Source organism: Strigops habroptila, chromosome 4 (genome assembly GCF_004027225.2).
Source record: "Strigops habroptila isolate Jane chromosome 4, bStrHab1.2.pri, whole genome shotgun sequence".
Classification (NCBI taxonomy): Eukaryota; Metazoa; Chordata; class Aves; order Psittaciformes; family Psittacidae; genus Strigops; species Strigops habroptila.
In genome coordinates this window covers 7085393-7099041 of record NC_046358.1, presented here as the reverse complement: position 1 = coordinate 7099041, position 13649 = coordinate 7085393, and the positions used below count along the sequence as shown (strand labels likewise).

At 46.1% G+C, this 13649-nt stretch overlaps 1 protein-coding gene across 2 annotated transcripts; it reads right to left on the bottom strand.

Annotated features, from left to right (window-relative positions):
- Positions 1-1316: 1316 nt before the first annotated feature.
- Positions 1317-13199, bottom strand: DLL4 (delta like canonical Notch ligand 4). 2 transcript variants are annotated; one of them, XM_030484385.1, is made up of 11 exons: positions 12782-13199; positions 12395-12658; positions 11752-11809; positions 10776-11045; positions 9801-9861; positions 9562-9692; positions 7951-8120; positions 6657-6876; positions 5504-6212; positions 4644-4752; positions 1317-3213 (listed from the first exon to the last, which is right to left on the bottom strand). In XM_030484385.1, the coding sequence occupies exons 1-11, from the start codon at positions 12833-12835 to the stop codon at positions 3208-3210; spliced, it is 2052 nt and encodes a 683-aa protein (XP_030340245.1). In that variant the 5' UTR covers positions 12836-13199; the 3' UTR covers positions 1317-3207. The 2 variants fall into 2 exon arrangements, with proteins under 2 accessions (XP_030340245.1, XP_030340244.1); XM_030484384.1 differs by lacking the exon at positions 1317-3213 and having other exon boundaries at positions 4355-4752.
- Positions 13200-13649: the final 450 nt, after the last annotated feature.

The window sequence follows — 13649 nt, the reverse complement described above, 5'->3', positions numbered from 1 at the left end:
ACAGGGTGAATGTTTGGGGAGGGGGAGGTGGCTTTTTATTTCTGAGTTTCATCTTAAATTTATTTTTATGGTAGCCAGGGAAAAATTGGCTGGGATTTGAAAGTTAATTTTGCTAAGAAAAGAACTGAGGGAGAAACAAAACCATCCCAAGTACATAGTATTTATGTAACCTTAATAACACACCCAGAAAGACCCTTATAAGCCATTATTTGCAGTATTTTAATAAAAAAATTAAAAATTAAAACAATTTGTTATGGTGCTCTTCTAACACCAAGTGGGGGTTTTGGATTCTTTTAAAAATTAGCAAATTCTGGTTAGATCTTATTTTGGGGAAAGATAGGAAAGGCATCAACCACTAAGATGCTTTTTTGGCATTTTGTCAACAACAACAGCAACAAAAAAGTCTGGTTTTAAAATAGAGCAGCACTGGTTTCCTGTTCTTATAGGTTTTGCTTTTGTGCGTTCAGACGTTGGCCGTATCGCACCTAGCTGATGCAGTGAGAGATTTAATTGTCCGTAAACGTATGTGCTTCAAAGGCTACTAAACCTGCTGGGGGTGTTTTATACAAGTGTGCTTTTACACTTGTTTTGTGGCAATGTCCTCCAAAAAGGCTGTGGAGGATAATGACTTTGTGATGCCCTGGGAGGACACAGCTGCTGATGTAGTGGAGGGAACTCGGGAGGAGAAAGCCTGAAACTCCCTCTAATCCCACAAGTGAAAGACAGATCTTACCCATCGCAATCAAACAACCAAGGACACCATCTTGCAGGTGTAGATGCAGATGCTGTGCAAGAGTAAGCTGAGGGCAAGGTCTGGGTCTTACTGAAAGTATTTAAAGAAATATTTAAAGAAACAGTAATCGTATCTTGTTCTGTAAGTGAACCCCAAGCCAGCCCCGCATGTTTATTAAGCCACTTTGAAATGGTGTTCTATCTGCATCTTCCATGTCACAAGTTGTCATGGAAGAGGAAGAGTGAGGTATTAATAAAAATAACTTTCCTGACAGTCTGGTCCCACTCCATAGCAAGCGAATGTGTATATATGTGTATATATAAATGTTATATATCACAATATAAATATGTATATCTTTATTGTCAGATGAATGCCGCTCAGCTGAACAACTTTGTTGACATCAGTTAGCAGTATAACTGTTTTATATAGAGCAGCTGGCAGCAGTTGGTGTGTAAAGCGTGACTGTAGGGCTGGCTGCAGGGAACAGGGAGACAAGCTTACTTCAGGGGCTTCAAGTAAGCTTGGCTGCCACAGAATCATGGAACCTGAGGTGTAAAAGGACAAACCACAAGAAACTTTGTAGTAGCAGGAAAGTATTTTCATTGCTTGAAAAAAAAAATAAAATTCAAACTTTGTCATCACATTAAAAACATTACATGAGAAGTAATAAACATATTTACACTTCTGTTTTGATTATAAATATACATTATATACAAAATAATGTTATAAAACGTAGAAAGTTCAGTGCTTCTGATTTTTTCTTTTTAAATTACTGAAATACTAGTCTTCAAAATAAACTACAAACAGACAAACTAAAACCCATATTATTGATTTCTGAAGGTCATCTTCAAAATGGTCCTATGTGGTCAGAGCAGAAGGTCAGTAGTGGACATTACGAAGGGGTCTTGTCTGCACAGTTCAAGGCAGTAGATGGGCTAGTCCAACAACAGGATTTACAAGGGCAGGGATATTGCTGTCCAAGAGATAGCACGGTCCAGGTTTCTTCAAAGAGATCTTGTTTCCTCCCTCCTCCTCATTCTGTCCCACCCCACAGTCTCATCTCATTCATGTCACAGCACTTTGCACTGGGGCGTCCGGTATTGCTGTAAATATGTATGTAAGAAAAGAGCTTCTGCACGTCTCTGGTTCCCAGGGGCAGGCTTCCCCTTTTCCTGTGTAGCAATGAGTGGGTATGAAAGAAACAGGACGAGCCTAGAACCTTCTAACTCTAATTTCTACTTGTCTTGACAGAGAGTGTGTCAGTGGGTACTTTGCTATTGGGCATATGGAACCGGGATGAAGGAAGGGAGATGGGGTTTTGCAAGCAGATGGAGAAATTGAAGGGGGGGAGTCACACCGCTGCTTCTCCTTCAGAAAGTAACAGCTGCAATTTTGAGACTATTTGCAGTAGAAGGTGGCACCTAATTCAGAAACACAACATAAACCCCCAACTCTGTGTCAAAATAAGGCAGGGGGAGGGAGAGAATGAGGAAGGAGAAGAAAAAAGTAATGTCTATTCACAATCACTGGTAGTGCAAAGGGCATGAAAACAGCTGAGACAGCTCAGCACATAAAGGTTCTAGGAGCTGATTGATTTTAAACGCATTTGTAAGGCTTTAAATAGAGCTGGGATCACGCCTCCTCCTTATCAATGGGGAAGAGGCTGTACACATTCCTTATCGAAACTTTTCCTTCTCGAATGTTTAAATCCACAAAAATCCTGTCCCACATTGTGGCTTGGGTCAACCAGTTCTCCAGAGCATCACCAAATGAGATGACATGTAAATTCGATATTCCTCTTTCCTTCCTCCTCTCACCCCTTACAGAGTCTCCAGTACATGCAGCAGGAGAGAGGAGACGCAAGTAGATGTGTAGCAGGAAGTATCAACCACCCCTGCCCAATACTGTTCAGGTAACTGCAGAAAGAGCAGTCAAGTCTTTGTTTGGGATTGTTAGATTCTCTTGACACATTTTAGGCACTTTTAAACCCAGAAAAACATGGAGACCTCGTTTATACTGTATCCATTATCTGCATAGCAATGTGTTTTTCTTCACACCTTCCATGGCAACATCTGTGATAGTTAAGTGCCTCCTCATCTACCGGCACCTCCCATAACCAGAGTTCTGGAAAGCCAGGGGTCTGTCCTTGAGGAACTGGCCTCAGTATCTTTTAAAAACAAAATTCAAACAACATGTTTAACCCCTCTCTCTTCCCTCTGCCTCCCCTCTTCTATAGCCAATGAGATTTCTGGTATCAAACTTCAAACACGAGCAGTAAGAACAAAAAGGTGTATTGCATCTTTCAGTAAATTCACAGTCTGTCCAGTTCACCCAGTTCCATCCTCCGCCTGAGAGCAGCAAGTTGCATGTAAGTAAAAACAGTCCAATCCAGTTCTGAATTGTAAACAATGCAGCAGGAACGTCCATCTACTGGCATTACCATATCTGAGGTGCAAATGGGCTGATCTTCAGTCTTATACCTGTCAGGATATAAAATAATACCAGGAATGAGAAGGAAACACAGGATAGAGTACTGCAGAACTAACAAGTATGTCAAACCCAAGCAATTTAAGCCAGATATTACTGCAGTTTAACTATCAGCATTCAATGGTTTTGGCTGGGTCCAGAGGCAAAGAATCACCAGCAAAAGAAGTTGTCTTTACGATGAGTAGCCTCTCTACCTGGACTGAGGGGAAGAATGCTTACAAATCTGGGTGCACAACATTAGGTCTCCGTAAAAAGCATACAGTATAGTTAAATAGCTTGTGTTCAGAAGCATTAAACCTGAATTATGTGGAGAGATGTTTCAGGGGCTGGCATTCTGAAAATAAAAGTACTTCTGGAGACTCCTGATGCAAATTTGGGAGTCTAGCCTGGGTCAGCAAGATCTTCAAAGGAAGATACGGTATTTAGGTCAGTTAATGGAAATGAAGCGTCTAGCTGTCATTTGTATCTTTGAAAATAATTTCACTTAGTCTTAAACTTTTAATACTGTTGGTTGACTTGTGTTCCAGCTTGCCTTCAAGGGGAAATCTGATATCCGCCCTGGCAAGGGAGGCAGAATTCTGCATATCTGACTTCACAGATCACTGCTATACAGTGCAGCAAGCTTCTCTTTCCTTGGGGCTGAAACTAGTCCTAAAGACAGTTACACTGAAGGAGGCAGGTATTGGCTAATGTCAAATTGCCTTTAACTTCCATGGAGCCTTTTTCCAAAGGGTCACTAATTCTTCAGGAGCTGGTTGCCTCTTCAATAGCTGCTTTTTAATGTCTCTAAAGTTCAATGCTAGGCCCTTCCCTTTTCGTGTATCTATCCTCTGACTTTCAATATAACATCAAGTCTAGGTGTGTTTATCAGTAAGTGTTAACTTCTGTTAGAGAATTTATAGCTGCAGCTTAAATGCCAAGAGGCAGAAATTACCTTATTACAGACTTCCTACATGGCTTTTATGCCTATCCACTAACACATTCAGCTACCTTCCATCTTCTGTTGGAAATCTACATAGCTTTGCCCATTTCCACAGAACACAGATTATCCATTGCAGTCATGGGGAAAAAACATGGTTCTACATCAATGGGCCTATGGATGATTACTATTTCTATTTTTTCTGACTACCTATTTAAGAAGAAATAATCCTACAACGTGCTGAACTTTTATGGGCTGATGTTTTGTGCTTTCATCTCCTGCTGACATATCTAAGCTCAAAATCTCTGCTTTAATGGAATCACGGCTGCTAATTTCTTTGTTTTCTCCACCGTATGCTCTGTGTGGGCCACAGAAGAGGAGAGGTGAATGCTGGGAAGCATTGGGATCCCTGGAAATAGAGTAACTTTCTCATATGCAATTCTAAAGGATAATTTACCCGTTTACTTTGTCAATTTATGCCCGTCCACCTGTGTTCTTACTTACCTCTGTGGCTATGATGCACTCATTCCTTTCTTCTGTTATGACAAAGACGGATTGGTACATTGAATCCCTCGGAGAGCATATTGCTGATATCCTACATTCCGGCTTTTCACTAAGACAGAGCAGAGAGAAATTAACATTAGTTGACTTCCAACTAGCCTGACTCTCAAAATCTATCATGAATATGGAGGGATGGAATGAGATAGCCGTGAAGGTGTGGGAGGGGAGTGCAGAGGATGAAGTTTCACGTTTTCTATGGGGTGGCAGGACATTATACTAGAAAAGTGGAAGTAAGGAATAGCTACTGCCTTCCTACGCTTCTGCTGTGTCCAACCTAATAGCGTGCTCCTCAGATCCCTCAGTACAACAGCCCCAAGCTGATCCCAGAGAAGACTCTCAGTACATGCATCAGAAGATTGACGAGCCAGTGAATACCTGCCCTTTTCTTTCTTTGAAAGAGTAGTTATTTTTGTTCTATCCTTCTCGGTAAGCAGATCATTTTGCCTTCTTAATAAGTGAAATACTTATTCTTAATCACTATATGCCTTAACTGCTGTTCCTCCAAGATCTATTGAGGAAGGAAAGTCTCTTTTTACTTTCACCACTGACCTAGCCACTCCCATTCCCCTTCACAGTACCCATACTAGCAGCACCCTGCACAAACAATCTAATTGACTTAGCTAAGGATAACACTTAACTGTGACACACGTACTCCAGTATGAAGATTCCTGGATTTGCTCTGGTTTGTTTTGTATATTATCTGTTTGAGGTTTTTTTTTCCCCCCATATTTTCTTATCTGCTTCTAAATTGATATGAAGATGAGCAGCCTTAACAAAGGCTAGAAGGAAGACTGCATTCTCACCTGTGTAATCGGAGGGGAGACTTTTCTCCTAAACACTTTTCACTTTTGTAATATTTCTCCTCCTGTGTCCCTCTACTTGTCAGGTCTTTTACCAGATTGTAGTCCAGTTTATGATTCTTGGGTTTGTAGTTTGATTTCTCCAGCCCACAGTCCACTTCAAGGTCTTTGTTTTTATTGGTGTTTTTGAGCTGGGAAGCTGGAATGAGATTGTCTTTCTGGAAGTCAGACAGGTTGTTCATTGTCTCCAAGTCCTGCTCTGGGTGCATCCTCATCTGTCTGATGACCATTGCTATCATGCAGAACAGTATGAGCAAAGCCACCAGTCCCACCCCCATGGATATGGCAATCCAGGGTACTGGCTTAGGAGGAAGTGTAACGGGCACTGAATAAACTGGCAATTCACAACGGTTGCCCATGAAGCCAGAAGGACAGTAGCAGACAAAGTTGGCACTATAAAGTCCGCTGTAGCATGTGCCTCCATTCTCACATGGCCCAGAAACACATTCATCTCTAGTTTTGATGTCACAGTTCCTGCCACTGTAGCCTGGCAAGCACGTGCAGGTGTAATCGTTGATCAGGTCATGACAAGTTCCCCCATTGGAACACGGGTTTCTGGCACAATCATTGATGTTTATCTCACATTTCTGACCAGAGAAACCAGGCCGACAGCGACACACACGGATCTGACCAAGGTAAAAGCAATTGCCATCTGAGGAGAAAAAAGTACAATTAAAAACAAATTAGTCTGCAACACACTTCACTCAGAAACCTAAACCTCTCCCTGGTTAGCATTTTGTGCTATCTCAAGAAGAGGGAGGTTATTTTACAAAACAACCTCATATCTGAAAGTTCCTTCTAGTTTACCGAATTGTATCACCATGCCTTAAAATATTCCCTTTCTAAATACACAATAAAGTTAATTTAATTTACTTAATCCTGCCATCATCTGATCAGCCTTGTGCGCTGTTTTGTTGCACAGAAAATGCCAGTGAAAGGCCCAGCAAGCGACTAGAATTAGGGTAGATGTGGAATAAAGCAGGGAGAGGGATTAATGTGCTAGAGGAAGAGTAGAGGTCAGATTGGATTTCTATCACTTCCGCACTGAAAAGCACGAGCGAGGCAGAGACACCGAGTTCGCGATAAAAAGACTCACCATTTGCACATGGGTTGCTCGTGCACCGGTCCACTTTTTTTTCACAGTTTGACCCTGTGAAGCCAAAAGGGCAAATACAAGTGTAGCTGGCCCCTTGGTCTTTCTCCAGGCAGGTGCCACCGTTGAAGCATGGAGAATCTATACACGTCAAAGCGCTGTGCTCACAGTGAGTGCCATAGTAGCCAGGGGGGCACAGGCAGTGATAACCATTCTCCATATCCTGCAAAACACAACATGAGGCCGCTGTTATTTGATGGCACCAAATAATAGCTGCTTGCATGCTTATTTTTGGTCATCAGTGAGCGCTGTTCAGTCCCTGCCCATCCACTGATGTTCAGTCCCTGCCACATTGACGTGGCAAAGGTGACATTTGGAGAGTAAATAACTGCAGGCTGGACTGTGAGGGATAGAGCTGTGAATTGGCTGTATGCAGCTACACAAGATGCAGTTGTAAGGAGCCTACAAGCAGCTAGACAAAAACATTACTAACACCACTACTGTCTATTGGGATCCCCAAGGTCTCCCAGAGCAGAATGTGGCATGTGTCAACCTACACAGCTGGGATCAGGCCATTTGTCTTCAGCATGAGAGCCCTTTTTTCTTTACAAGGGCTTATGCTGCTTTGCCACAGATAAGTCCCCACCACTCAGCTCACAATAAAACTGTTTCTTCTTTCCAATTCATGTATATCTAAGGCCTGGGGAGCAGGGAGCTAGGGTCTTGCACCAGTAGCTTTAATCTAAATATGCATCAGATTATATTTGCTATCTATAATTGATCAGCCTTTATCAACAGGTAAAATCAATCACTGACTGGGTCCGAAAACACGCTGAAACACTAGACTACAGGAAACTGAAAATGCAGAACCCTCTTTCACAGAAAGTGTTTCAGCTGATTGCCCTCGTATTGCCTGATACTACAGCAGAAAACAGCAGTTTTCTTTTATTCGCTATTAAAATAAAGACTTGGCACGTTTCTGTATGAACCTTGGTTTGAGAAGCTTATTTTTTACAGAGCTGCTCCCTCACCAACCTTGGATCTTGCCAAGTTCTCATAATGGCTGCCACAGAAACCTAAGGATCAGTTGACTAGTTCTAATCTAGATGATACATCTCCTCCTGTAACAGACTTCCTCCCCTGACACCTCTCGGGAAGGGTTCAGTATGGTAGTTGTGAGCGTCAGTAATGAACCTGTGTACTATCGAATTCCCATTATGTTGTTACAGAACCGTTTGTGGGTAAGGTATACTGGGGCTTGCTTCACACAAAGACTTTACATTTTAAATGCCCTCACCGTGCAACTGCCGCCATTCCTGCAGGGATTGCTGTCACACTCGCTGATCTCATGTTCGCAGTCAACGCCGGTGAAGCCAGGTTTGCATGAACACGTGTAGCTGCCCTGGCCGGTGTTCATGCAGGTTGCTCCATTTTTGCACGGTCTGTGGTGGGTGCAATAGTTCAGATCTGCAAAGATAGCAGAAGAAATTGTCTTTGACAGCTGGGAAAAGACATCCAACCCTAAGTATTCTATGATGCTATGATTCATATGAAAGCACTTTAGTCAACAAAAGAATTTTCAATAAACTAATTAATTTCTCAACCAACAAGAATACTGGGGATGATAATCCAGGTTATTATCAGTAATAATCAAATATTTCAGATTATCATCAATTTTAGATACTTCTTCATGTCCGTCACTGTAATACGTGAGCTCTGCATTTTGAGAGACCTGGCAAAAAATTAACTTTCTTATTGCTTTGGCATAGTCTCCATTTTTACAGGCATAAACCCATTAGCTGCGATGGGATTTAGATGCCAAGTGGAGAATGTACTTCCTAAGTGTGTGTTCTCCAAAAGACACGCCACGGCACTATATGCACAACATGTCACATACTAAAGCAATAAGCCCCATCTTTGAAAGGTGTGCTCCGAGGCACATTCTGGGGAGGCAGGGAGGGAATAATGATGTTTTGGCTTAGAGATTTAAACAAACACTGGAAATCTTTTATTGTTTATTTACCATGCTCTCTTGTTATGAATGTTGGTAGTTTAAACTGTCTAAATGCTCTGCTAAGCTCGACAGTCCTCTTTTTTTCCCCTTTAAATTTAAGACAGAGGTTAAGTGCACAAGTTCATAGGACGTAAGTAGAAAATCTTTATTATCTCTATAAATACCATAGAGTAATTGGAATACAACTGGTTAATAGATAACTACAAGCAGAAAAAGAACAGTGTAACTTTACTTTTCCTGCTTAATTCAGACTTCACCATCTTAATCCTTTAACTGTCCTGAAAACACTTAGCCTGCTTTGAGCACTTCATGATCTCAGTGCCAGCAGTGCATATATGGCCTTGAGGACATGACTGCTCAGCTGGCTACAGTTCAGTGATTCAGTGGGTTGAATAGGTGGAAGTGGTCTGGTGTACCTTAAAATGGAACCTGTACTTTTCATTCTTGCTTACATGATTTTTCTCTCATGCTCCAGACTTATCACATGAGTTAACTTCCTTGTATGCAAAATAAGGAAGGCCCAAATGATGGTGTTTACTGCTGCTGGAAACTGTTTAGTAAATTGTTATAGTTGTACAGGGAATATGTTAAACTTCACTGGAGCAGACAGAAAACTTGCCTTTAACACTCATCCATGTTGTTTGGGTTTTTTTCCCCAAGAGAAAAACTTCTTTTTTGCAAGAGAAAAACTGCAGCTGCCAAAAAAGTTTGCTTGTTTTCAAGCAAAATAACTACAAATACAAGAATGGGTATCTAGGACAGCGGTGGTACAAAGTGATGCCTATGAATATGGACCTTGCAGAAACTTAGTTCTACATCCAATGGGTCAGATTCCTTAGGCCGGCACTGAGCAGTGCCCAACCTTGAGCCATAAACACAACCTTCAGAACTAACCTTGATCACAGAAGAGGCCACCCCATCCTTCATCACATATGCACTGCCACTGTGTTTTACACGTCCCATGGCGGCAGCCTATATGGGGGATGCATTCATCACAGTAGCGGCCTTGCCAACCGGGGCGACAGCTAAAAGAAAAGCCAAATTAAAACATTAATGACATGGAAAAGAGTTTAAGTTTCTGTTACAAGGGGGCGTTTTAACTGAAGTTGAGATGGCGATTGCCATCTACTCACATGCACTCTCCAGGCTTGTTGCAATATCCGTTCTGTTCAGTGCATCCAGACAGGCAGATGGCTGTAAAGAGAACATAGGAAAGCAGAAACATTTAGGTAAATACACATGGCACTATATAATATGCTTTTTAAAGGGTGAATGCCAGCTTTAAAACAAATACTTTGAAAAGCAGTTTCAAAGCCTTGTTTTAAAAATTCTTGGTACTGGGAGTTCTGTAGCAGGAGGAAGTAAGAAAGGAGAGCCAACACTTGACAAATTGTCCTTTAGTTTTTCTGTTTATGCAACAAACAAACTCTTGCTAGAAAAAGAGCAAGAGGAGGCGGCTTTGGCTTGTGCTCACATTAAGATTCCCACTACTACCTGCCTCATCTCCTCTGGCAGCAGGAATGGTGGAAGCAGTTGCATGGACAAGCTGCTAGCACTGTAACTTGGAACAGATATCGCTGATTCAAGGTTATCAGCCCAGCTCCTTTCTCTGCTAGCTCACTCTTCCCTGCTAATGCTCACAGAGGTGAAGCACAGTGCTGGCAGTCACAACCAAAGGAGGCAAAGTCCTCAGTGTGCAACCTTCTGTCTCCAGGCAGGGAGTGGAAAGGTCAGCACGGAAACATGGCCCCAGGTGCCTGCAGGTAACTATGCACAGTGCCTTGCTGCGGCATTGGAGCCACTGTGTTTTAAGGATGACCACAATGACAGCTACAGCCAGGGTCAGGCCAGCTGGTGGAACGGGACAAGGGGACATGGTTTTGGGTCCCTTCGTCAAACAAACTCTCTGATGCCATGGGGGGGCTGTGTTTCCTCGAAGGCCTCTTGGGCACCATCCCCTCTCCCATACTCGCACCCCCTCAGAGCCGAGGGGGACCTCGGGGAGCCAAAGTGGGTGATGCTCCATAGCACGCTGCCCCTGGTGTGTGTGGGGAGCCCCCAACCTCCCTCCGCCTCTCGGGAGCTGTTGCAGGCGGCGGGGCACTTACGGTCGGTGCAGTACTCGCCGGTCCAGCCGGGCAGGCAGGCCAGGCTGCCATCCGCCTCGCAGACGTAGTGCCCGAAGCGGTCGTCGCGGCGCTTGCAGAGGCGAGAGCAGCTCTCGCCGTAGTAGTTCTCGCTGCAGACCACCCGGTAGGAGTAGCGCAGCTGGGTCAACGGGCTGCTCTGCACGTCCTCCGACCAGTCCTCGCCCACCGACAGCGACCGCTGGATCGACATCTGGCTGATGAGCCAGTCCTCAGAGGGCGGCCGGGAGCCTGCGGGAGAGCGGTCCCTTGTCAGCGGCTGCCGGGCACCGCACATAGCCCGCCACGTCCCCCCCGCCACCAAAACCGCAGCGAGGCAGCCCCTACCCCGACAGAGGGAAGCGGAGTTGGCCCCCGATCCCATATAGATGCATATATATACGTATAGATACATATGTACGCGTATATAGGCGTGTGTGAGGGTGAGGTGCCCCACGTACGAGGGTAGCCGTCGGGGTGCGCTCACCCCGGCCGAGGGGGGCTCAGCGGAGGGGCCTTTGAAAGCGAGGGCTGCCGTGAAATATCCTTTTCCTCTCGGCTCAGAAAAACATCCCAAAGCCATTATTCCTTTCCAAAGGGCGGAATTCGAGCAAGGTGTAAAATACAGGAAAAGGCGGCCGGGGCTCGCTGGCAGCCTCCCGGCTTTCTCACCGCAGCCCGCCTCGCTTTCCCACGCCAAAAATAAACCGGAGGAAACGCAATTGTGTTGGAGATTAGGCCGGGGCAGAATCAAAGCGGCCCCTGATGGATATCGTCGGGGGACCGGCTCCTGATGGTGGGATAAAGCCGGTCCCGGGAGTTATGGTATAAACAGCTGAGCCGGGGCTGCCGTTAACCGTTTCGGGATTGGGGAGGGAAGGGGGGGGATAACGAGGGGGTGCGAGGGGCGCTCCCGACGCGAGAGCGACCCCTGCCGGCGGCGCGCGGCAGTAGTCACCTTCCGGCAGGTAGTTGGCGGGCGCGTGCCAGGCCTGGATGATCAACGAGAAGGTTCCCTGCGGGAAGAGGGGGGAGAAACCAGAGTCAGAACGGACACCCGGCATCCCAACGGGCACCCGGCATCCCAACGGGCACCCCACCATGAACCCCACCAGGTACCCGGCATCCCACCGGGAGCCCTGGCATCCCACCCTGCACCCCACTGGCCACTCAGCACCCCCCCGGGCACCCTGGCACCCCACGGGAAACCCTACAGGGTATCCCCGGCACATCCACCGGGCATCCCAGCACCCCCGGTACCCACCCGGCACCCCACCGCGCCCTGCACCGGCACTCTCCCCGCGGCTACGCGCTTCCCTCTGCCTCCTACACCCGCGGATCGATCATTCCAACCCCCTCCCCCGCTTTAATAACATTTATTATCCCAAGTGCTTCTGGACTGGGTGCGCTTTTTAATCACTTTTATTAAAAAAAAAAAATAATAAAAATTTCCTTTTTCTTTTCTTTTCTCTTTTTTTTCTTTAACGAAGTACTGGAAATAAGTCTAAAGGCGAAAGCGGTTTGTTTACGTTGCCGCGCTTCGCCTTGCCCTGCCGCCCTCCTGCCCCACCGCCGCGATCGGGTTGGAAGTGGGATCTCACCGGCCACGTGAAGTTAAAGGGCAACTTGATGGGGCTGTCAAATCTCTCCGTGTCCTTAATGCTGAAGGAGTTTGTCCCCAGTACCGGGGTGATGATGCTGCCGAAAGTGCAGGAGCCCGGGGAGACCACAGCCTGAAAATGCTTCAAGCAAACGCGGAAGAAGGTCCTGCAGTGTGGGAAGCAGGGCTTCCCGCTGGCCAGCGACCCGTGGCTGTTCACGAATTCGTGCAGCTCCAGCTGGAAGACGCCAGAGCCGGACACCCTCTGCACAAAGGGGAGACACACAAAATAGCCAAATCAGACCTTACCCGGCTCCGCCACGCGAACTTGTGCCGTCACCCACTTTACAGCTCGCGAACCCTTTTTATTTTTGCGATGTGCCATTACCTGCTGCAAAATCATTAACAGAAACGTCAAGCCAAAGGTGCGCAAGGCTGTCATCCTTGTGTTATTCGAGCTCCCAGTTCTTAGTGGGTTTAGTTTTCCTCCTGTATTCCTCAAACGGTCCAAGCGAGCGCTTCTCGGTCGAGGGAGAAAAGAGGCGCGTCAGGGCGGTTCGGTTCTCCTGGAGCAACCCGCTCTCCCAGATACTCCCCGAGCACCAGCAGAAATCAGAAGGTAAAATCCAGGTGTCGATCCGCCCCTTTTCTGGGTATTAATCCTGCAGCCGACCGCCGAGCCCCGATCGCCGCCGTCGCCTTTATAAACTCCAGGGTCGGGTGGGATTGGTGGGAGCCGCGGAGGGGAGCGCTGAGCGCGGAACCGCTCCTCCTTCGGCCGGTGCTGACCGCGCTCTGTAAATGGAAAACTTGCCTCGCTTCGAGCTGTTTATATAGTTGCCTCGCATCCTCACAAGCTCATTATGTAAACTGTCAGTCAGACTCACGGGCGATCCCTCCCCTTTTCCATCTTTCCTTTCTGGAAAGAAGAAAAAAAAAAAAAAAAAAGAGCCAAATGTTGCGGAGAGCTCTCGTATCCAGAATTAATACCCTGCTGCTGCCGCCGCCGGTGCCGCGCTGCCCGCCGCGGGGCCGAGCTGATTACGGCCGAGCCGAGCATCTGGTGAGATATTTACGGCGCTCACCCGGGGAGAGTCCCCTCGAAAATCAGACGCCGCTCCGCAGAGCAGCCTTCCACGGCGGGCGAACAATAGATGAAATGTTTAAACAACATGTTAGTTAGTTAGTTAATTAGGTAGTTAGTTGGTTTGCTTCACCACCTCCTCCTCCCCCCCCATCCCCGCCCGCTCTTCGTG

Bases quoted from the DNA above. Each gene is read 5' to 3' on its own strand.
- DLL4 (XM_030484384.1), bottom strand. From the start codon at position 12,835: ATGACAGCCTTGCGCACCTTTGGCTTGACGTTTCTGTTAATGATTTTG. The intron at 11,046-11,751 runs GTGACTACTGCC...GCTCTCCCGCAG, and splicing joins CGCCAACTACCTGCCGGAAG to GCTCCCGGCCGCCCTCTGAG. The intron at 9,693-9,800 runs GTGAGTAGATGG...CTTTTCTTTTAG, and splicing joins AACAAGCCTGGAGAGTGCAT to CTGTCGCCCCGGTTGGCAAG.